The sequence below is a fragment of the Oncorhynchus mykiss genome, chromosome 22 (assembly GCF_013265735.2).
Source record: "Oncorhynchus mykiss isolate Arlee chromosome 22, USDA_OmykA_1.1, whole genome shotgun sequence".
Lineage (NCBI taxonomy): Eukaryota > Metazoa > Chordata > Actinopteri > Salmoniformes > Salmonidae > Oncorhynchus > Oncorhynchus mykiss.
In genome coordinates, this window is record NC_048586.1 from 8,784,491 (window position 1) to 8,807,842 (window position 23,352).

The 23,352-nt window shown below is 42.6% G+C and overlaps 3 protein-coding genes across 11 annotated transcripts; 2 read left to right on the forward strand and 1 right to left on the reverse strand.

Annotated features, from left to right (window-relative positions):
- The first annotated feature begins 291 nt into the window (after positions 1-291).
- On the forward strand, positions 292-5,834 carry dcun1d2a (DCN1, defective in cullin neddylation 1, domain containing 2a). Of its 9 annotated transcripts, none has more exons than XM_036958624.1 (7): positions 292-430; positions 2,260-2,476; positions 2,676-2,844; positions 3,312-3,442; positions 3,624-3,706; positions 3,840-3,936; positions 4,360-5,834. In XM_036958624.1, exons 2-7 carry the CDS (start codon positions 2,302-2,304, stop codon positions 4,440-4,442), a joined length of 738 nt encoding a protein of 245 aa, XP_036814519.1. In that variant the 5' UTR covers positions 292-430; positions 2,260-2,301; the 3' UTR covers positions 4,443-5,834. The 9 variants fall into 9 exon arrangements, with proteins under 9 accessions (XP_036814519.1, XP_021434494.1, XP_021434495.1 ...); XM_021578819.2 differs by lacking the exon at positions 292-430 and adding an exon at positions 850-1,005; XM_021578820.2 differs by lacking the exon at positions 292-430 and adding an exon at positions 941-1,009.
- A 576-nt stretch (positions 5,835-6,410) lies between these two features.
- Positions 6,411-14,217, forward strand: LOC110501330 (growth hormone-regulated TBC protein 1-A). Its single transcript, XM_021578813.2, has 8 exons — positions 6,411-7,115; positions 7,789-7,934; positions 9,820-9,984; positions 11,041-11,165; positions 11,451-11,547; positions 11,867-12,039; positions 12,140-12,325; positions 13,470-14,217. The coding sequence occupies exons 1-8, from the start codon at positions 7,039-7,041 to the stop codon at positions 13,572-13,574; spliced, it is 1,074 nt and encodes a 357-aa protein (XP_021434488.2). The 5' UTR covers positions 6,411-7,038; the 3' UTR covers positions 13,575-14,217.
- A 37-nt stretch (positions 14,218-14,254) lies between these two features.
- On the reverse strand, positions 14,255-23,343 carry LOC110501332 (lysosome-associated membrane glycoprotein 1). Its single transcript, XM_036958625.1, has 6 exons — positions 22,989-23,343; positions 17,802-18,004; positions 17,585-17,710; positions 16,947-17,013; positions 16,492-16,659; positions 14,255-16,306 (listed from the first exon to the last, which is right to left on the reverse strand). The coding sequence occupies exons 1-6, from the start codon at positions 23,041-23,043 to the stop codon at positions 16,167-16,169; spliced, it is 759 nt and encodes a 252-aa protein (XP_036814520.1). The 5' UTR covers positions 23,044-23,343; the 3' UTR covers positions 14,255-16,166.
- Between the last annotated feature and the right edge of the window lie 9 nt (positions 23,344-23,352).

Sequence of the window (23,352 nt, forward strand, 5' to 3'; positions counted from 1 at the left end):
TCGCCAATCTGAATACATCTATTTTTAATTGAACCTTTATTTAACTAGGCAAGTCCGTTAAGAACAAATTATTATTACAATAACGGCCTACCCCAGGCCAATTGTGCGCCGCCCTATGGGACTCCCAATCACAGCCGGATGTGATACAACCTGCTTCTTGCACTAAGATGCGGTACCTTAGACCACTGCACCACTAGGAACCCCTGCTTTTAAACATGCAGCCAATTTCTGATATTTTTTTCCACAAATTGGTCTTTTCACCAATCACATCAGATCTTCTCACTTATCAGATTTCAAGGCATGAAGCAACTCCTTTCATGACGTCTGCTTTACTTGGATATTGGGAAATGTGTCTGGTTTGCAGCCCCACACAATTTCCCCTGACCCAAAGACCAATATTTCCCCAACCTCGACGGTAGGCCTACCTGAGGTATGTACTTTAATCGAACAGTCTGCTAATGAGCTTTGTGTACATAAAGAAGGGCTCCTTCAACTTCCAACTTTTAGATTGCTAACGTTAATCCAATAAACGACTGTAGTTCAGCTAAATTGAATGCTGACACCGAGACAAGTTTATTAATATGATAGCAATAATAGGTATTAAGGGGTCTAACATACATTTTAAATTAATAATATGTTTTTAGCACACATAAGAAAAATACTTGTTGATCTTAGACTTGCTTGCTAGCTACTTCCGAAACAAACATACGTTGCATTTCGGGATATGTAGTCTTCGTGACTGATCGGTAGCCAGATCAGTTGTCATCCTTCTCTTTTGTAGATTTTTGATTGGTACAGTGGCATCCATATCTAGGTTTGTGCATAACTCGAGTCCACTCGACAAGTGTTACTTGTCAAAGTTTCATTGTTATCCCGTGATATCTGTAGGATATTTACTCAAATGACCTCGACGTGCAACTCTACAAGGCAAGGGCTGTCAGTGCTTCCGCGCAAGCGCATAATCAGCGACTGGCTATCACATTGGTAAAAAGCCGTGTGAAAATGGTAGGTAAGGAGGGCATTAATAAACAGATTCTCAAACATAAACCGCTGCTGTGATGTTGAACCCCGGGATTATAACATGTTGCGCAAGGTAGAAATTGTTCCGTCGCGGCTCACGGACTGTCTCCTGTCTGTCTGTGTTGCCATTGTTGAGCTGTTTCACTTGACTTAACGTATTTACCAGGGAAAGGAAAGGAAGGTCAGTTGGTGGTATTTTGAGACCTAGAACCGCATTCGTCCAGCGCGCAGCTAGCTGGTTACGACTCCCTTTTTGGTAGTCTGGAAATGCGAGCTAGTCAGACGCTCCAAGTTGAGAAGTTGGTCGTGGTTGACGGCAGTGGCCAAGCCGGACCAGTGAGCGCGCAGGACGGATAGTGTTTTCTCGCACACCCGTGAAATATCCTATGGACGCCCGATCTGTTTTTGCATGTTTTTGATGATTACGTTTCCGTCCGAGGTAGTTGTTTTTTTGCTCAACAACATCATAGTTGTCGCTTTTCACGCACACGCTCAACAGAGTAGTTATAACCGAACTAAAATTCACTCTATGGTGAAGGCAGTTAAGTAGTTATCAGTCTAGAGTTATCCAACACCCGGTGATCATCGTTTACAGTTGTTGACTGTCTATTAAAATAGATGCATGTCTCGAAGTTATGGAAATATGCTTTACTTTTAACACGCAAGCAGGACTGCATTACATGTTTAATTGTGCATGCACTCAGTTTGAAATGAACACACCTGGTCACTTCATTACACAATCTGCTTAGTGCTTACTCTGCAAAGTTGGAAATAACCCCTGTATATCTGGCAGTAGCATAGTGTGTTTGGGACCATGGGACGCCCTGGAACAGTTGAGCAGTGAGGTCCCATTGATGGCATCCCCCTACTCGTGTTACACTACATTCCACTAGACGCCCCATATACTGGGGGCCTTCTGGGGTGCACGTGCTCTGAGCTTACTCAACGTTCTCCACTCTCAGAATAGTTCTAGGTCTGCCTTGCTTGTTGACTGGACGCCCAAAGCTTGTTTGCTTGTCTGTCTGTTTGTCGACTTGTATCTCATCATCATATGAAGTGACTGTCTGTCTGTAACCACCTACCCTTATGTCTGGTGTCCACATGACCTCGGCCTGAATGTCTGTGGATGTGTGTGTGCCCCTGTGTATCCTGGTGTGCGTCTCAGTGTGTGTGTGCGTCTTGCTGTCGGTGCTGCACGGTCTCTCGGTATCTGACAGCCCGTGTCCTGTCTCCGTGCAGCATAAGCTGAAGTCTTCGCAGAGGGACAAGGTCCGGCAGTTCATGTCCTTCACGCAGGCTGGGGAGAAGACTGCTGCTTACTGCCTGACCCAGAATGACTGGAAACTAGAGGTGGCCACAGACAACTACTTCCAGAACCCAGACCTCTACTACAAGGAATCAATGAAAACCCCTGTGGAGAAGAAGAAGCTGGAACAGCTCTACAACCGCTACAAAGGCAAGTGGGGGAAGTTATAGAGGAATACAGCCTGTGGAGATTGTGTGTCAAAGTTTATGTATCTGTTAAGGGTTAGTAAGTGTGTAGTATGTATTTGTGGTGTTATGCATTGTATCGGTTCTCCTGTTTCTTGAAAGAGGAAATGTGTAAGTTTCTCTCAAATCCCTAAGATGATTGTATATACATGTCATTTCCATAGATCCCCAGGATGAGAATAAGATAGGCATCGATGGCATCCAGCAGTTCTGCGATGACCTCACCCTGGACCCGGCCAGCATCAGTGTCTTGGTGGTGGCGTGGAAGTTCCGGGCCGCCACCCAGTGCGAGTTCAGCAAGAAGGAGTTCCTGGATGGCATGTCCGAACTGGGGTGAGCGAGGGGTGAAGTCCTCACTCTGCGACGCAGCTTCGTTTGGTGGCGTGACAGTGTGTTGTTGGTTAATGCCAGTACATGTTATTGTGGTGTTTGTTGTTAGTGTGTTCACATGGTGGGGAGAAGTTCTATATTTAGACTCTGAACTTTGGCATTAATACTGTGTGTCTTATGTTTTGTGTGATGCCAAGTCAGCGTAGGTTAGCTCTGGGTCTTATTTAGTAGGTACAGAACAGGAACATGTTTTTAAATGGAAATTGAAAATCAGTGTTCTTATTGGACAAGGTTTGCTACTAAAGGTTATCCTGTTTTGTGCCTACCAAACACTGCCCTGGGGAACCCAATGGATGGGTAACAGATCATAGCACAAGAACAGTTTAGGAACCACTGGATTAGAAGAGGTGTGTGTTTGTGTTTTTGATTGAGATCCATTTACCTGCCCACTGTATTTATCTTCTCACAAGGTGCGACAGCCCAGAGAAGTTGAAGGCTCTTCTTCCCAGGTTAGAACAGGAGCTTAAAGACAGTGGCAAGTTCAAGGACTTCTACCAGTTCACATTCAACTTTGCCAAGAACCCTGGACAGAAGGGTTTAGGTAAGCACAGATGAAAGTTAGTTACATTAGTGTTCACAAGAGTTATTGTAGTTACATCAGTGTTTCTTAACTCCAGTCCGGAGGACACCTGAGGGTGTGCAGGCTTTTGTTTCAACCCAGTGTGAACACATCTGATTAAACTATAGTGAGATAACAAGGTGTAACTCTGGCTGTGTTTTAGATCTAGAGATGGCTGTGGCCTACTGGAACCTGGTACTGACAGGCCGCTTTAAGTTCCTGGACCTCTGGAACAGGTTCTTATTGGTGAGTGAGTAATGTTATGCATCCCAATCTAACATTACATTTTGAGCTGGACTCCTTGCTTGCTATGTACATCCTGTGTCTTGTTTTCTGCTTGTGCACTTTTCCCACTTTTGTTTTCTCGTTTTTTATATAGGAACACCACAAACGGTCGATTCCCAAAGACACATGGAACCTACTCTTGGATTTTGGCAACATAATCGCAGACGACATGTCAAATTACGACGAGGAGGGTGAGTTTAAAACCCGTGGTTACCTGGAGTGTATTCAGTAGGGTACAGAGTAGTCATGGTTCATTGCTGTTTGCAAAAGTGCAATACACTGAATGTTGCTCTCAACTGAATATACACAATGACAGACTGCAGTAGTCATCAAACCTGGTCCTGGAAAGCTACTGAGTGGGCAGGCTTTTGTTCCAGCTCAGCACCAACACACCTGATTCAGCTAATCAAGTTTGTGATGAGCTGTAAATTAGTTGAATCAGGTGATTCAGTACTAGGCTGAAACAAAAGCCCGTAGACCCTGCAGCTCTCCTGGACCAGGTTTGGTGACCAGTGACCACTGCTTTAGATGAGACACTGATTTAAGGTCAGATTTAAGGTCAGTTTTGTTCGGTCAATAAAGTGACCGCTAATCATACGTCTCCTTCCTGTCAGGGGCGTGGCCAGTTCTCATAGACGATTTTGTGGAATTCGCCCGGCCGATCGTAACAGGATCCAAACGCAAAACCCACTACTAACAACCCAGCTCTTGAAAGGGGGGCTGAACTTTGGTTCCTCTTCATTGACTTTGTTGGATTAAAAAAATATATATACTTTTTAAGAGGAAACAGAGAAACACTTGAATCCGTGACACTGCACAACTATCAGGTAACCAACCTATGAGGGAAGAGTGAGAGGAAAACACAGGAAGCAAGGCTTTATTTCTATCCTTGTTCGATGGGTGTCGCCACGTGCACATTGCCAGCTGGCAGTACATGTCCCAGCCTGAGGGCCAGCTGGGAAGAGGCCTTGGGGATATCAGTGTTCCAGGCAACGCTCCCTTTGGAATCTCAGTATTCCAGTGAAGAGGAGAAAAGGAGAGATTCCTCCCCTGGCACAGTCTCGCTCTCTCTCTCTCGCAGCTCTGAGAATTCGGATTTACAAGTGTGAAAAAAATGTTGTGTGTTTTTGGGGTTGATCCTTGTTAGTTAGCTTTGTGTGGCACGCAGGGCTCTGAGGGGACTGTTCAGAACAGGCCTTGTTTCTAATGCAAACACTTTGGGACAGACCGAGCTGCTTGCAACGTTTGCTCACAACACCAGCGTCAACAAAACTGTTAGTTATATACTGTATATATTATACTGTCTTTTAAAACAGTATGTACAGAGAATTATATAAAGAATAATATAAATAAGTTACATTTATGAATATAAGAGATTCATCTTTTTGTGTAAATTTAAAAAAAGTAAAAGATCTGGTATATGATGCCTCAATAACATTTGATAGAATTTTAGGTCTGGTGTGTACCAAGTCATTATTTTATTTCAACGTTTGGGTTGGAAAAATTCCAACATTCTGTGTTTTAGAATCTTCTTTTGGTTCACTATGTTATATTTGTTTTAAACAAATACATTTCAGCCATTTTTTAAGTAAATGGACCATGACTCTAAATGTTTGTCCCATTCGACATCTGTATATTAGGGAAAGGCTGTTCATTCTGGCCCACAAAGACTGAAATACTGTTCTGTTCTTCCTGGTTGTTTTGGGGGTTTGGATAAAACAAATGTAATGCAGTGTCTGCAGGCCAATTAATGACACTACTTTGTCAATTAAGTGTAGGCACAAAAGACCAGCAGGACTGTGGACCTCAATGACTGTGAATTGTGCCATTCTGCATTACGTAATTTAAACACCCCAAAAACAGAACCACCAAGCAGTCACTGGGGGGCACTGTTTGTCATGCATGTGTGTGCGAGAGGGAGCGCTTTGGACAGTGCTTACGTGTGTTGAAAAGGTCCCTGCTGCCCATCCATTTTAGTATTAATGCCTTTGTGACACGCATTTATTTACACTTTGTCATTCACTAATCACACAGGTATTGTTAGTTTGGAAAGGAATATTGAATAAAGCATGTTTTTATCAGAAATTAAGAGGCTGTTCTGCTGTAATGTGATGATTCAGTCTCATGTTTTAAGTGTCTCTCTTGCTATTTGCAAAATGTTTCACCTACTGAACACATTCCTTCTGAACACATCCACCCCAGCAGACTCAAGTTACGCACCACACACACTGCATCATGAGTATTTAAGACCCAGTCCAATTAGCTGTTGCCCTCTAGTACGGTCTTCCTCCTCCACAAGCACCTGAGCTTCATTTACACATCACACAAGGGCCTTATGCAGGTTGAAAATGTCCCAGAACACTCCAATATAACCTACTGTATACTGTAGGACAAGACTAGAATTTGGACCAATGGCAGGTTACTATACTGATGGAGGGAATGATCAGATACTGTATTGTTGGCATCATTACTTGTGTAATGTTTAACCAACATATTACATTTGCTATGGATGTTATCACCATCCCAATGTTGCTCTTAGGCACATATCTATGATCTGCTTAGCCTACCTTTTACAAACCCTAAGCTTAACCATTAGGGGAAACCACAACTCTTATACACCCAGAATGCAATGTTTATTTTGTTGATCAACTGTTGAACATTAGTCTAGGCTACTGGAGAGTGGAAAGTAGGTTTGTCTTTTGTGAGTAAATAAATACACAACACTGACATAAAGGCACAAAAGTGGCATCTGTTGCTGCCATGGCTTGATAGAACCAAGGAGACCATTGAGGATGGAAAGCGAAACAAGCACTATTTGAATTTGCGGCCTGCAGTTGCACGCTATTGGACTATAAGCCAAGTGGGCTGAATGTAGAGTTTACCGAATGGATATACCTGAGGTGGGGGAAGTTTACAAAACAAGTCCCGCCTCCTGATTAATCATGGGCGAGATAGGGGAGAGGAATTGTATTCATATATGGGCTGAAGAGCGGTAGTAGATTAATGGACTTTTCCATGTTTTTTTGTTTCAACATTTTATGGCAAGATATTTAATTTCACATTAACCTGCAAGTTTTTTCGTGACATGGATTGCTCCTGATTAACCTTTGAGCATCTGTGTCGTTACAAGTCCGTCGTTTTTTTTTGGTCCCGCTGACTGGCAGCTGGCAATGGTAGTCTGACTTTCTGATGTGACTGCAACTATTGGAGTTGGTGGATCAGAAACTTAAGTTCGAGAGTGGGTGTCACGTTTTCACATTTTACCGACAATTCGGAGGAGTAGGCAACAAGCTATGGAGAGTGAAACGAGCGGTAACATCTCGATCACTTCCCAGCTTCACCTGAACAACAGCACCAATGCGAATGACAGGTAGGGGCCCTAACAGTTTTGACATTTCCTTGTGTGATTTTTGTGTTGCAATGATGAGTATCATACATTTATTTGTCTCCGACATGATCCGTGATTATTACAAGCAATGAAAAGTTATACAGCATCTGTCATAAAGTTGTGTATCAGGTGACAACGTCATGGCATGACAATAATTAACCAGGTGGGCTTTTAGTCTAGGGCCTATCATCTGGCTTTTACTTTGCTGTCTACAGTTTGTCACAAAGTTTGCATTTACCAGCTGAATTGCCATTAAGTACACAATTATGAAACCTCTACCTTTTTGTTTTATTGCATGTTATGTCTGTTTGGGATGTTTGAACTTGTCTTCATCTTCCTCCTTTTGGCTTGGTTTTTGATATGCAGTTTCAACCTCTAGGGTTGTAATTTCACACGGGTTGATTGAACAGCATGTCATCTGATCCCAGCTACCTGTCACAGTAATCCCAACCACCTAGCTCAGGTTATTGTAGCTAAAGCTTGGCCAATGTAATGTCACCTGACTGTCACTATGCTATAACAGTTCCAGGCGTTCAACCCACACTGACATCCCTCTGTGATCAATGCAGTCTACTGGGTCTAGAATGTGGGTCATATAGATCCATAGTTTTTTTTCTGTGTGTGTATTCTCAGACTGACCCTGCTTTCTCTCTAGGGTGGACTCGTATGGGTTTGAGATGCCTGAGGGTTATGAGTCCTATGAGAAGATGATGGCTGAGTATGTAGCCGTGCTCACCAGAAGGTCCATGAAGTGGTCTAAACTCCTACAGGGGAAAGTCCACGTGGAGAAGAACCTGAAGGGTGTGATGCACACACACACACACATATATATATATATATATATATACACAGTGCCTTGCGAAAGTATTCGGCCCCCTTGAACTTTGCGACCTTTTGCCACATTTCAGGCTTCAAACATAAAGATATAAAACTGTATTTTTTTGTGAAGAATCAACAACAAGTGGGACACAATCATGAAGTGGAACGACATTTATTGGATATTTCAAACTTTTTTAACCATTCAAAAACTGAAAAATTGGGCGTGCAAAATGATTCAGCCCCCTTAAGTTAATACTTTGTAGCGCCACCTTTTGCTGCGATTACAGCTGTAAGTCGCTTGAGGTATGTCTCTATCAGTTTTGCACATCGAGAGACTGACATTTTTTCCCATTCCTCCTTGCAAAACAGCTCGAGCTCAGTGAGGTTGGATGGAGAGCATTTGTGAACAGCAGTTTTCAGTTCTTTCCACAGATTCTCAATTGGATTCATGTCTGGACTTTGACTTGGCCATTCTAACACCTGGATATGTTTATTTTTGAACCATTCCATTGTAGATTTTGCTTTATGTTTTGGATCATTGTCTTGTTGGAAGACAAATCTCCGTCCCAGTCTCAGGTCTTTTGCAGACTCCATCAGGTTTTCTTCCAGAATGGTCCTGTATTTGGCTCCATCCATCTTCCCATCAATTTTAACCATCTTCCCTGTCCCTGCTGAAGAAAAGCAGGCCCAAACCATTGTGCTGCCACCCCCATGTTTGACAGTGGGGATGGTGTGTTCAGCTGTGTTGCTTTTACGCCAAACATAACGTTTTGCATTGTTGCCAAAAAGTTCAATTTTGGTTTCATCTGACCAGAGCACCTTCTTCCACATGTTTGGTGTGTCTCCCAGGTGGCTTGTGGCAAACTTTTTATGGATATCTTTAAGAAATGGCTTTCTTCTTGCCACTCTTCCATAAAGGCCAGATTTGTGCAATATACGACTGATTGTTGTCCTATGGACAGAGTCTCCCACCTCAGCTGTAGATCTCTGCAGTTCATCCAGAGTGATCATGGGCCTCTTGGCTGCATCTCTGATCAGTCTTCTCCTTGTATGAGCTGAAAGTGTAGAGGGACGGCCAGGTCTTGGTAGATTTGCGGTGGTCTGATACTCCTTCCATTTCAATATTATCGCTTGCACAGTGCTCCTTGGGATGTTTAAAGCTTGGGAAATCTTTTTGTACAGTATCAGTATCTCGGACCTGCCTGGTGTGTTCCTGGTTCTTCATGATGCTCTCTGCGCTTTTAACGGACCTCTGAGACTATCACAGTGCAGGTGCATTTATACGGAGACTTGATTACACACAGGTGGATTGTATTTATCATCATTAGTCATTTACGTCAACATTGGATCATTCAGAGATCCTCACTGAACTTCTGGAGAGAGTTTGCTGCACTGAAAGTAAAGGGGCTGAATAATTTTGCACGCCCAATTTTTCAGTTTTTGAATGGTTAAAAAAGTTTGAAATATCCAATAAATGTCGTTCCACTTCATGATTGTGTCCCACTTGTTGTTGATTCTTCACAAAAAAATACAGTTTTATATCTTTATGTTTGAAGCCTGAAATGTGGCAAAAGGTCGCAAAGTTGAAGGGGGCCGAATACTTTCGCAAGGCACTGTGTGTATATATATATATATATATATATATATATATCTGTGTGTGTGTGTGTGTGTGTGTGTGTATATGTATATATATATATATATATATATATATATATATATATATATATATATATATATATATATATATATACACACACACACACAGACAGGGGAATAAACACACAACACATACATATATTGAATAAGAATTTTCATTCTATATTTGCATTCTGAGTTTTGACTGTAGTCATGGTTTCGGTTCTCTTAGTGAAGCGGTACGTGCGTAAGGGTGTGCCCAACGAGCACCGAGCCCAGATCTGGATGGCAGCCAGCGGGGCCCAGGAGCAGCTGGAAAAGAACCCAGGGTACTACCACTCTCTGCTGGGTACCGAGCAGCAGCACGATGCCAAGCTGGAGGAGACCGTCAGGATAGGTACTGGAAGCAATATAAAATGTTTTATGGGCAGTTCCACGCCAGCAGGGAAGGAAAATATTTTTGGAATCTCAGATTGTTCTGGCAATTGTTAAATAGGAACTTCATTGGTAGAAAGCATGAGCAGCAGTGTGCTGCGTTTTCCTTTCTGTTTTCTAGGAAGGATGTTTACCATGCTTTTTACATTTGCATCACACATTTCATGATGAAATTGGGCCATTTTAGGCCCTTTTTTAGACCTATACACTCCTCCTATAAGACCCTATGTTCTGTGAACCATAAATGATACAGGCATTTATACTCCTTTATAGTGTGCTCCCAAATATGGAGTATGTCTTCATTATGAAATACACATTTTCACATTTATTCAACATGGTACTTTTAATGATATTCCCTATTTTATTCATTGCAATTGACATTATAGGTCATTAACAAAGGTCACAACCCTCCTTTAGGATTGCAATTTCAGTCACCAGCAAATGGAGTTCCCTTTGAGTCCATTTTCCCATTCACTGTGTTGGTGGCGCTCATAAAATGTATTATACCTTCAGAATTAGCAGAGCCCACTCTGGAATTGTGATGTACTTGTAGAGTATATTGTTCCAAACAATCTGTCTTAAAATGAACAAAATCAAAAATTGTAGTTTTGAGATATTAGTTTAATGTGTAAATTTACATTTCTGAATCAAGACCTACTCCATATTTCAGAGCACATTATAAGGAGTATAATGACACCAAGATGTCTATATCAAATACAGATCATAGGGTCTTACAGGAGACATGTATAGGTTAAAAAGGGCCCAAAATGGCCACTTTTATTATGATCTAAAAAATGTGATAAATGTAAAAAGCATTTCAAACATCCTTCTTCCCAATGGAGTTTCTATGTGAGAATTTCCAGAACAATCTGAGATACCGAAGATATTTTCTGCTCCTGCTGGCGTGTAATCGCTCTATAGCATCTTGCAACAGAAAACAGAATGGCTGTCTAATGAACAAGACCCTGATTGTTCCGTTACTATGATTGGCTGATGGCGGAGTGCCCTGTCTCGCCAGACATGCACAGAACGTTCCCTGACAACGTGCAGTTCCGGAACAGCTCAGAGCCCTGTCTGCAGAAGGCCCTGTACAACGTGCTGCTGGCGTATGGACACCACAACCAGGCTGTGGGATACTGCCAGGTACTGAGCCTTATATTTATTTATAGATACTATAAATCATCTGTTGGATGGATCTCACTGGTCTCCTGTGTCAGTCTTGCTTACCTTTGTTTACCTAACGTGTGTACAATACGTCCACTGTCGCCTCTTCCATGTGTACCTGTTCTGTCCCCTGTGGCTGTAATAACTGCCTATACCTCACCTGTCCTCTAAAGTGTGTGCATTGTGGGTACACACCATGTGTGCACAAGTTTCTGTTAGTGTGTGTGTGTGTGTGAAGGGAGTTATTGTTTTTCTCTACTCTAGGGTATGAACTTCATTGCAGGCTACCTCATCATCATCACTAAGGATGAAGAAAAGTCCTTCTGGCTCATGGACTCTTTGTTGGGAAGAATACTCTCTGGTTAGTCCCACACGCTCCTGTTGTGTCTGTCTGGTTGTGTGAGAGGATACGCGTGGTGAGGTTTGCATAGTCATGGTAGTAGACCCACTTGTTTGTTTGAAGGTTTTCCCTTCTGTGTATTTTGGGAGCTGCTAATGTGGAATAGCGCCATGGTCACGAGGCTTGTGGTAAGACTGTGTTGTTGGTATGTCGAGCTCTCATTACGACATGAGCAAACACAGGATGCATCTCAGGTTTCAGGATATATGCCATCTATGTACACACACACAACCTCTTGTCAAACACTGGACTGAATTAACCTGACACGTTCTTGTTGTAGACTACTACAGCCCGGCCATGCTGGGGTTGAAGACGGACCAGGAGGTGTTGGGCGAGCTGGTGAGGGTCAAAGCCCCGGCTGTGTGGCAGGCCATGGCCCAACACAACGTCATGTGGACCCTGGTGGTCTCCCGATGGTTCATCTGCCTCTACATCGATGTCCTGCCTGTAGAGGTGAATGGGATTGGAGTAGTGTGTGGATGTTTTGGTAAAGTCTGGGTCTATCGTCACCCTCTGTATGATAATTATTCTCATGTCTTTTTTCTTCTCTTAGACAGTTTTACGGATCTGGGACTGCCTGTTTTACGAGGGCTCTAAGATACTGTTCCGCGTGGCCCTGACTCTGATCCTCCACCACCAGGCTGAGATCCTGCAGGCCCGCTCCATGGTCGAGGTGTGTGAGCGCTTCAAACTGATCACCCAGGGAGCCTTCACATACGACTGCCACACCTTCATGCAGGTAAGCTACTCCAGAAGAGAGGTAACCTTAGGCAAAGGTCTAGGGTCTGTTCCTAACCTTAATGTCAAATGCAGCCGGGTGACAATTAGGTACCCTACTGTGATTGTTTTCAATTAACGTGGTCAAAAAGCTTCTTAGCGAAGACTAACTTCTCAAACAATAATTTTGCTAGGACTATCTGGGAGAGGAAAACTTAAAGCTAGCTGTTATTGGCAGAGAGGTTTGTAACTCTTTCTTATTGGTCTGTTAACTAATTTACCACCTGGTGATGTCACCAGGCATGCCAAAATGCCATCCCACCAAAACAGGCTAAACTTTCAGGCAGTCTGTTCAAACAGCTCTTGCATGAAAAGGGCATTTATAAGTTTCACAATTCCTCAGTATTATTCCAACCTCATAATGTGGAAATGTATAAATAAAACACAGGAAAAATCAATTTTTTTGACTGCACTGGACCTTTAACAAAAGGCACATCTCAATAGGGGGTCCAGGTATGACATTGCATAAGTGTGGGGGGGGGGTGAGCCTTTCCTCTTTCGACCTGTATTGCTTGTCTATTGTTCCCACGAGCAAGGGGGAGGAGTTAATGCATCAGACCAACTCCTTGAATAGCCAACTCTTGAAGTTGGTCTAAAACAGGGGTTCTCAAACATTTTCACTCGGGCCCCCTTCCAGAATTGGGGAACATCTCGTGCCCGCCACGTCTTTCTATGGGCACAAGCACTGTTCCTGACACAAACTGTTCCCGTCCCACTACAATCTATGGGCTAAAAAACCTAGCTCAAATGTTAGCTGAGATGGGCTAGTCGATCTGGACATTTCTGAAGAGTTATACATAGCTCTCTAAGGTATGCAATGACTGACATGACGAGGGAAACTGATGATGCACTATCCAATTTTGAAATTGCACCTTGTGCATTCCCAGGGAACCACTAGTCTAAAAAACACTTGCTCCAGAAAATGTTTTACCCTTAAGTCTGTGTACATTACGATTTATACTTGGGATATAATTTAACAGGAAAAGGTCAAATAGCTGAAGTGCATCTTTAACCATGAGTAAGGAAATGCGAGAGACTTTAGATCAGCATCTATTGACAACTTCACCGGTGAACTCTGGCCTTTCTCCTTTTCTTGATATTGACAGGAAATCTTCAGGGAACCAGGAAGTCTCTCCATGGCAACCATCACTAAGCTAAGGGAGACATGCAGAGAACACATATTGACTGAGATGTCCAGACTCCGCCCTTGACATCTCCTCCACCACTAATAACTTCTTGTGGTTATCAGGTCATCTTCATTGTAGTTGAGCTACAGATGATCAGATTTCACATTTGGAGAAATAACCAGGAACCACATATGATGACATGGCAATCACTCTTCATAGATGCTGAATTGAGCTGCGTGATTGTAGTACCCCCATCTAGTCAAATATTATTTGTATTGTAAAAAGCATTAAACTGTAATCTTGCACTTTTCCTGTGGTAGGATCATGGGAATGATAAGTTGTGGTTTGACAGTGGAGAAGGGTTCCCCCAAAGGGTACCATAGTCCAGTTCAACCCAGGAATCGCCTGGGGAGGAAAATGTGATAACTCTACACCATACCAATGCTTTAAAATCCATGAGGGAGAGTGAGCAAGTGCACACTTAGGCCTGAATCATAACTTGAACTGTGCATAAGTTCATACATTGAGTCAATGCAAGATTGCATGTGCAATCATACCTCAAGTTGGAATTTGACTGGTGTAATTGGACCAAAGTTGACTATTTTCAACAAAGGGCTGCTCTCTCACTGTAACCTTCAATTGGAAGTTGATTACTGTCGATTACATTTAAGCAAAACGTATTGCTTTGTTCTCCAAGCTTAGCGATTTGTGTTCCAATAGAACCGAGGGTTCTGTCAAACACCAAGACAAACTGTACATAGAGCTCATTCCTCACCTCTTATTTTATTTGCTCCGCTTTTAGAAAACAATTAAAACATTCTCTTTTAAACCTTAAAGGGCCGGATCCAATCTGTATCGCGGAACATCCGCGTTAAAATTCAGGTAATTGCTGATTGAGTTGACATGTAGCGCTTACGTTAATGCGGGAACATCTCGCTCTGATACTGATTGAATCCAGCCCTGAATCACTACATATGGATATTAACAATTCTAAATGAGGGGTGGAGTGAAAGTTCACATCCTTTTCACTTCCCCGTTTCACTACAAACAATGCATCATCTATGATCATTCAATAGGCCAGGCAAATCAACAAAGGGAATGTCCCTGACAAGGTCACATGCTGTGTAGATAGAAAGGGTATGTCCCCAATGACAATGAAGATGTGCACTACATGGGGAATAGGGTGTAATTTGAAACTATAACATTGGCATAGATCCCATCCTTCTTGTAAGTGGAGAGGCACAGATTCCATTTGGCACGGGCACTTAAGATGTAGTATTCCTCTCTAAAATGGTGTTGTACTATGGACAGTAACTCCAACTCCCTTAAATTGTTCTAACTATAATAGCCTGAATCCTAACTTGAGAAAACAACCTAGAACTATTCACTTAAATGTCCAGTTACATTTTAAACTAGTATTCGGCCTTTGTGAGCACCCCGTAATATAATCACTGGAAGTACCAACAAAGTAGCAACAAAAATCTGTCTTAATGTTACTATAATTGGTAGTACCAGTATTCATAAAACCAGGTTTAAGTCACTGCTAAGGGGAAATTGGCACATAATCAATTAGGTAGTAACATGGTAGTCATGGTACAGTGCGCTGTAATACCAATGTCTAAGTGGAGCACACGCCCCTTCATTCTAGTGTAGCGTGTGATGCTCGTTCTGTCAATTCAGTTTCACATTCCCTCTTAGAATCATTGAAAAAAAATCTGAGGCCTGGTCCAGAAACAACCTCTAGCCCCGCAAATGTATTAATCAGACAAAGTGTAGATTCCAAGTTATTTAGGGGTTATAGGGTGGTTTGTGGACTTTGATCACCATAAATTAATGAGTCCCTCTCTCTGCAGACAACTGCTTTACCATCAAATTACCTTCATCCTTGTTCCTCAATCCATTCCGAGGGGAACCCAAAGTAAACAAAATGTGCCCCTATGGATTGACAAACACTACCATTCCCAATCTGCAGCTGACCTCCGGTCCCAAGCGAAGCCCCTAACCACAGATCTAAGGTCAGATTATTCAGCTCCTAACAAACAGGATACAAAAATATCTGACCCTGGACCAGCGGTTAGAGGCAACTTCCATCAACTCCATATTCAATGATGTTGCAAACATTATGCAACAAGTTAACTTCCACTGGTTGAGAGAGGGGAGCAGCCAGCTAGTCATAATATTCCCTTCACACAAGAGTAACTGACCTATTATGTGACTGACAATGGCCACCATCAAAAACACAAAAAGCCATTGAAAACAGCAGCAGCAATGCTTGTAAACAAACAATCCCTCAGAATTCCCATGTCAGACACCAGTAAAACGTAAGCATGATAAAAATACCTTAGGCTACGCAGAGTGTGGATTATTATTCAGCATACGGTTATGAGCACGCCACCACACCATCCCCTCCAGTGTTGAGGGACTGTGTCGATCTGTTTCGTTATGTCATTACAATGTCAGCATACAAAGGAGCAGTTCAGTTCTGAAAGTGCAAATCAACCCCATGGAGACCCAACGTGGAGTAAGTGAGTACAAAGGGGAGGAGGTGGCAGCAAGGATTCTACGGTAAGACCAACTGAATGGAGTTGGGGAAGTTCAGTTGAGGGTCGGAGTGAGGTTCAGTCAATCTGGGGGAGGGAGGGGGGGGGGGGAGGGGTCAATTGACAGGAAGTAATCTCAGATAGTCTGGTACCCGGCGTGGCTCCTCTTCCTGCCAATAAGGTAGGCCACAAGAACGATGAGGACCAGACTGGCCAGCGCAGTGCCCACGATGATGGGGATCAACATGTCATCCTCATCCAGCTGACACTCCTCCGCTGGAGAGATTGAGAGAGGAGAGACCCCAATGGAGAGAGAAAGAAAAGAGCAGGTGAGAGACAGGTGGAAAAAATGGAAAGAAAAAAAGCAGGAGTTGAATTAGTGACCATCTATTACTCCAATCTCAGAACTCTGGATAACCACTTTCCTGAAATAAGTCCCATAGTAACACCCAGTATAGTACCTGCTCCAAACTGGTCCCCGGTTAGGCCGAAGGGCTGCACCTGCAGCTGGAAGGTGTTGAGAGAGAAGTTCACAGCCACAGCCAGAGTCTGCTCCTCACGACACATGTAACTACGCCCCAGGGTACCATGCAGGTAGTCCAGACTACTGTTACTGGCTGAGAAGGGCTCTGGAGAGACAACAGCGAGGTTATAGGTGGGGTGAGAAAGGGAAGAGAAAACAGGCAGAATAGAAAAGAGGGATGTGGAAAGGATGGAAGGGGGGGGAATAAGGACAAGAAGTTACAGTAGGACCAGGTGGGGGGATGGATTGTGGGAAAGGGAGGATTATAGAAGGGTTCAACACTGGGAAAAACTGCAGATGGAGGTTAAGAGGATAGATGGATCATGTATTATTCACTAAATTAAATGCTGCAGAGATGATCCATTGATTGGTGAACTATGGATCCAGACTCACCACTCATGTCCGGCCAGGCTGCAGACAGAGTAACTCCACTCAGGTGGTACTTACTGGACGTGGCATTCTGCAGACACAAGAGAACCAATGACGAGACACGCTATGTACATCAAACACATACACAGGATTACAGAGCCAAGCCCACTCCATTTAAACCAGGATGGAACAAACTAAAACAAGAGTGCCTGTTCTCTGCTTGTTCATTAGGCTCCATCTTGTGGCCGTCAGGTGTTAGTGCAGAAAGGTTTGTACTACTGATACAGAAGACTACCTTACTTAAGCATGTACTGACTGATATGAGAGAGAGTAAACAAATCATCTCCCAGATAATGTTTTCCTGTGTCGATATTTGCGTGTTGTTTCAGTATGTGTGTATTCCTATGTTAAAGTGTGTGTGCAGGTTAATCAGGTCATGTAGAGATCAGTGGTCTGCCATCCATCACCTCCATTCCTCCTACACACGACATTCCTGCTGGTAACGCCAGGCCATATCTATTCTGTGGGTTTACACCGCCTCGCTCTGTGTGTGTGTTCACGTGTTAGTGAGTGTGTGTCTGTGTCTGGTAAGAGGTGAATGGTACAGCCAAAGATGAGAAACAAAGTAAAGAGAAGCTAAAAAAAAGGTAGAGCGCTCTGACCAGGGAGAAAACGAAGGTGAGGTTGGTTTTCTCCTCAGCCATCAGCAGCAGGGTGGCACTGTCTGAGTCACATGACCCTGAGCTCTTAGTCACGTTGGGCTGGAGGTTCAACACGTCTTGCACAGTCTGCACACACAGGACAAGACACAAGTTAGTGTGAGGGTGCGAGAGAGTGCCTGGGCTGCAAGTATGTGCAAGTCTGTGTCCGCGTGTGTACATTATTGAGAGAGGCAGAGCTGAAGCGGATGTTGAGCTGCAGTCCCATGCGGGCCATCAGACAGACGGTCCCATTGCCGTTGGTTACAGTGTAGTTGCCCCTCTCAGGCCGGGCTGGGGGCGCAGGTGGCGGAGCCGTGGTTTGAGGGGCAGCAGCAGTGGGCGGGACGTCAGTGGCAGCAAAGCTCTGATGCAACGTGACCGCTGTAATGTAACAATAAGTCAATAAAGTCAAACAGCCAATGCCAGTCTAGAATCAGAGTACATGCATGGATAGAAAAAAAGATACAGCTCGGTCCGATCCTTAGCTAGCTGGTGGTTAGGTCTCACAGGGTACATCTCAATAGTCTTGAGTGTTCTCCTCTATCTGTATAGATGTGAAAGAACTAGACAAGCAACCTCTGCAGGCATTCAACGCATAATGTTGCTTTCACCTATCATGTGTTATCAGATATGAGGAGATGAAGTGAGACACTTGAGATGCACCCATTGAGTAGGTCAGTAACCTTGAGGTAATATTGTGGCTAATTCCTTTAATGGGTTGGCTTAAAACTGGGTGGTAACAAAACTGGGTGGTAACAAATTCCAAGCGCTTTAGTGCGTCACACCTAGGCTTTACAGTAAATTTCCATTGAAGTTAAGCCTGGGAATTTTGCTTAAATTCATTTTTTTATTTATTTTTAAGTTGGCTTAACAGGGATTCTAGTTCTTGTGGCATATTTTAGTAACACTATCCCCAATTCAATGCAATTGGAACCCTCTGCATGCATTCTTCCATCAGCTGATTCTCCAGATCTTGCACACTAATGAGATTCTATTGAGCCCATACTACTACACTGTCTGAGCCAAGGACTACATGCCTTCTGGTAAGTTTTGATTACAATACTGGGTGGGGTGAATAATCTTTACAGGAAAATGACACGGGCACGATCTGATGTGTGGAGACATTTCACTGCAGCTAATGTAGAAGGTAACGCTGTGTACATTTGCAAATACTGTGCCAAATCATTTGTGAAGAATGCAACAAAGATGCAAAATCATCTGGCCAAGGGCATAAAGTTTCCTCAATGCTCACAACAAGCAACCTGACAAAAGTCCCTCTACTTCTATTCAAGGTGAAAATTAGGAATCAGACACCTTATTGATAGCAACAGCTCGTGGTCCTCCTGGAATCAGAAGTTGACTCAATGGAGGAACGTAGTCAGAGAAATGCTGAGAAATGCTGGTCTTGCTCGAGCTGTGTATGCAACTGATTCACCCGATGCTCACAGGCAATGTGTATTGGAAGAGACCCCTCCATACACCCCTCCAAACAGACATGCTTTATCTAGTAATTTGCTGGATGCAGAGTTCAAGTGAGGTCAAGCAAATCAGAGAAAGCAAACTTTATTGCAATCATCTCTGATGGGTGGCCGAATGTTCTTGGGCAAGGAATAATTAACTACATAATCGCCACACCTCAACCAGTATTCTACAAGAGCACAGAGAAGGGACAACAGACACACTGGTCTCTACATTGCAGATGAGCTTTAGGACCACAGAAGGTATTTGCACTGGTGACAGACAATGCTGCGAACATGAAGGCTGCTTGGAGGAGTCCTACCCTCACATCACTCCCATTGGCTCTGCTGCTCCTGCATTGAAGGTGCTCCTAAAGGACATCATGGCACTGAAAACAATGGATACAATCTACAAGACAGCCAAGGGAATGGTTAGGTATGTGAAGGGTCAAGTTATTCCAGCAATCTACCTCACCAAGCAAAGTGAGAAGAATAAGAGCACCACATTGATGTTGCCCAGCAACCCCCCTTTTGGGTGGGGAAGGAGAAGGAGTCTCCAAGAAATGGCCATATCGCAGTCTGCCGATATGGACAGCTCCATCAAGAGGATCCTTCTGGATGATGTATTTTGGGAGAGAGTGGTAAGCAGCCTGAAACCTATAGCAGTGGCCATTGCAGCGATTGAGGGAGACAATGCCATCCTGTCTGATGTTCAGACTCTGCTTGCAGATGTAAGAGAATAAATCCATACTGCCCTGCCCACTTCACTGTTGCTCCAAGCAGAGGAAACTGCAGTTCTGAAACACATCAAAAAGCGTGAAGACTTCTGCCTGAACACGCCACAGCAGACATGTTGGACCTAGCAAGAGCATCCTTTCTGTTGCAGAGATCAACTAGGCCTATGGTGTCATCACTACCGTGTCTCGCCACCTTGGCCTGGATGAGGGCAAGGTTCTTGGCAGTCTGGCGAAGTACACTTCCAAGCAAGGGCTTTGGGATGAAGATGCAATATGGCAGTCACGCCAACATCTCATCAGTCACCTGGTGGAAGGGACTTTGTGGATCTTTCCCCTGTTGCCTCCATCATCCTCCAAATCCCACCAACATCAGCCGCTTCAGAGCACAACTGGTCCTTGTTTGGGAACACACACCAAAGCACGCAACAGGCTGACCAACACAAGGGTTGAAAAATTGGTGGCCATCCGGGCAAACTTGAGGCTTTTTGAGCCTGACAACAATCCATCCTCAAGGTTGGAAAGTGACAATGAAGATGAGACCCCAGAGTCTGATGTTCAAGAGGTGGACATTGAGGAAGTCCAGGGAGAAGCCTGAGGAAGACAACCAAAGCTTTATTTTCATTTACAGATGTATGTTAAATGTTTTTGGGAGATGCGATGGATCATTCAATATTCCTTATCTTTTGTTCAGAGAAATCATGTGAAGAGTCAACTCAATTAAAATTAAATTCATAACTAAATGTTTTTTATTTCTATTGGAAGGATTTAAATCATTTGAAATTGTTTACTTATGACAAGGTAAAAGGTTCATGTTTCTGTCGCCACATGATATTGTCTCCATATATGGTAAATATATCCTATACAAAAAACATTACATTTTAAATTCTATTCATATGCATATATTCCTGTTAATTCCCACAAAGTTTCCACCTCTGAATATTCCCCAAAATGTGAAACCCTTGACTCACAAGTGTTTTTTTTAAGAACCATTGGAATGATGAAGCATCTCTGTTCTACTTGGTTCATTTGAAAAATAATAATAATAATAATAATAATAATAATAAAAAAATATAAAAATCTACAATACGGTCACATTCATCACTATTAGCTTCATGTGGCTTCCAAGGCTACATCCTTGCTGATGTCATCGCTCACATTCTCTTTGGCCAACGTCCATCTATCTCCCTGTGCAGAGGAAAATACTAGTGAACACTCACCACTACCTCGCTTTTGTAGGAATAGAGGAGGAAACTTTAGGTTAAAATGTAAAAAATGAATAAAGATATTCCACTTTATTTGGAATGCCAAGCCAGAAAATTGAACAGGCCTATTTATGTAATGAATATGGATTTGGAGGGCAGAAAATATTAAAGCATTGGACCGCTTACTTAAGACTTCAGTCATACAAAAGCTATACTTAAATCTGAACTGGTTCTCTAGCAGATTTGTAAGAATGGCCTTTTTCCCTTCATTGTTGTTTACATCTCACTTTCGGTTACTTAAATTAAATAAATAAAAATATTGCTATATTTAAAACAAGCTGATTGCAATTTTAGTATAATCCACCAGAAAAGAAAACAAATATTACAATAAATATTAAACAAACTAATTGATAATAAAAACAAAATATATAATAAAAGACATCTTTAAATTCTGTAATAAATAGAACTGGTGGAGTTGTCACATGCGGTTAACAGAAATATATGGAAATGTCTGCTCTATCCAAAATTGCAGCATTACCGCAAAAACGGAGGCGGCAAGTGGAAGGGGTAGAAGGTAAGGAACTTGTCTGTCGGCCCTGCATTAAAGACCAAAACTAATTAAAGAAAAGTGTGATTAAAGTATACCCGTTTAATTTAAGCCCCCCAAAAAAGAGACCGCTGCACCATACAGCTTGCATTAGATCACTTGTTTTGGTCCTGCCCTTATGTAGCTCGTTTATGGATGCACATTCATGAATGGCTGAAGAATTGCAACATTTACCTGGAGTTAACGCTGCAAATATTTCTGCTGTTCGACTTCAAGCCATAATCAATCAATCAATGAAATAGCTCTTAACAAAATGTTCATCTTTAATTTAAAATATGTAGAAACTATGAGCATAGAAAGATTTAGAACTTTTGTGAAACAGTTAGAAAAATATATGGCCACTAGAAATCAAAGCTGGATGGTTTTCAGATATAGATGGGAGGGGTTGAGGGCAACTAAAAAAACAAAAAATAGTGTAAAATACACTGTCAGTAAAATGTGTACAGTATGTATCAGCTGGAAGTAGAAGCCTAAGTATTGTTGGCCATTAGTTTACTCCAATTAGGGGAGGGGTGGTAGGGAGAATAATAAATTAATAAAATATACTTAATAAAAAAATAATATAATTTAGCCTACACTTAACAAAAAAATAGGGGGGATTGGAAATGGACAATTACATTGATAGAAGCCACAAGCTGCAATATTAAAGCTGACCTACTCCCGAAGAAAAATAACTCATTTATAGTTATTATTGGTCTGTAAAATGTCCCCGATAAATCATTGGTTCGTCTGTATCGATCATTTTCCTTTTTCTGTCTCACTTATTACCTCTGTCTATTTGTCTATCAATTTCCACAATATCTTGACATGATCTTAGTTGCCTGTACCCATTTATTACATTTAGGCCCAGTTTGTCCCACAAAGAGAAGATTACAAAGGACAGGCTGTACACATGTTACTGCGATCTAATAGCATGTCCTTCTACAGCACATGACTACCAGCTTATTGCCCAAAGCACTAAATCGGTTACTTGCCAAGAAACAAGCATAGAATGTAATATACAAAACAACCGAGTGCAGTGACATCAATAATGATACAGGTCATAATGAATCCAGTTTTTTTTTTTTTTTTATCACTGTCACAGCACTTTTGGAATCACGTGAGGGGCCCATTGCCACAAAAGCGCACATGCACCGCTTTACTTTGTCATGCACGACAGCCACTAAGCAAGACAAACAATTCAGTCTGGACCCGCATCGACCTGTAACATAGGGCAATGCAAGTCAAAGGGCAAACGAAGAACCAGCTTTACACGTTTACACAAACCAGCAAACGAGGTTAAAATAGGTTAGAGGACCGAATTCTGGTGTATTCGCGTTAGATTCATTGTATTTATTGTGCCCATCTAGCATCTATACTCACCTAAAAACGTGATGAACGCCAGGAACAAGGGTTGTTTGCGGTTATGTTGTTTCATATTTTTTATTCGGTTGTTTGCCAATGCGAATCACAACAGCATGCACACAACCCAGAGACAGGAATGCAGGACGGTCTGTGAGCTAGCTTTGCTAGAAACTACGCAAACCCACTGTTCGTGCGCTCTCTTTGCTACCGCGAGCAAGAGTCCTCTGGAAACAAATCTTCGGAAATATTTCCTTTCTTTTTGCTTTACCTCGTGCAGATTAAATTGATGCTCGTTGTGTTTGGACCGTCACATACCACGGATGATTTATGCTCTGCACCAAGAAAAAATGACCACGGTCATGTAACGGAGAGTTTAAGAACC

Excerpts from the sequence above, each read along its gene's own strand:
- dcun1d2a (XM_021578816.2), top strand. The coding sequence starts at position 1,430 with ATGTTTTTGATGATTACGTTTCCGTCCGAGGTA. Across the intron at positions 3,707-3,839 it reads TCTGGAACAGGTTCTTATTG|GAACACCACAAACGGTCGAT; the intron begins GTGAGTGAGTAA and ends TTTTTTATATAG. Across the intron at positions 3,937-4,359 it reads GTCAAATTACGACGAGGAGG|GGGCGTGGCCAGTTCTCATA; the intron begins GTGAGTTTAAAA and ends CCTTCCTGTCAG.
- LOC110501330 (XM_021578813.2), top strand. The coding sequence starts at position 7,039 with ATGGAGAGTGAAACGAGCGGTAACATCTCGATCACTTCCCAGCTTCAC. Across the intron at positions 7,935-9,819 it reads CGTGGAGAAGAACCTGAAGG|TGAAGCGGTACGTGCGTAAG; the intron begins GTGTGATGCACA and ends CGGTTCTCTTAG. Across the intron at positions 12,040-12,139 it reads TCGATGTCCTGCCTGTAGAG|ACAGTTTTACGGATCTGGGA; the intron begins GTGAATGGGATT and ends TTCTTCTCTTAG.
- LOC110501332 (XM_036958625.1), bottom strand. The coding sequence starts at position 23,043 with ATGAAACAACATAACCGCAAACAACCCTTGTTCCTGGCGTTCATCACG. Across the intron at positions 16,660-16,946 it reads AGCCTGGCCGGACATGAGTG|AGCCCTTCTCAGCCAGTAAC; the intron begins GTGAGTCTGGAT and ends TTGTCTCTCCAG. Across the intron at positions 16,307-16,491 it reads CGGGGACCAGTTTGGAGCAG|CGGAGGAGTGTCAGCTGGAT; the intron begins GTACTATACTGG and ends CAATCTCTCCAG.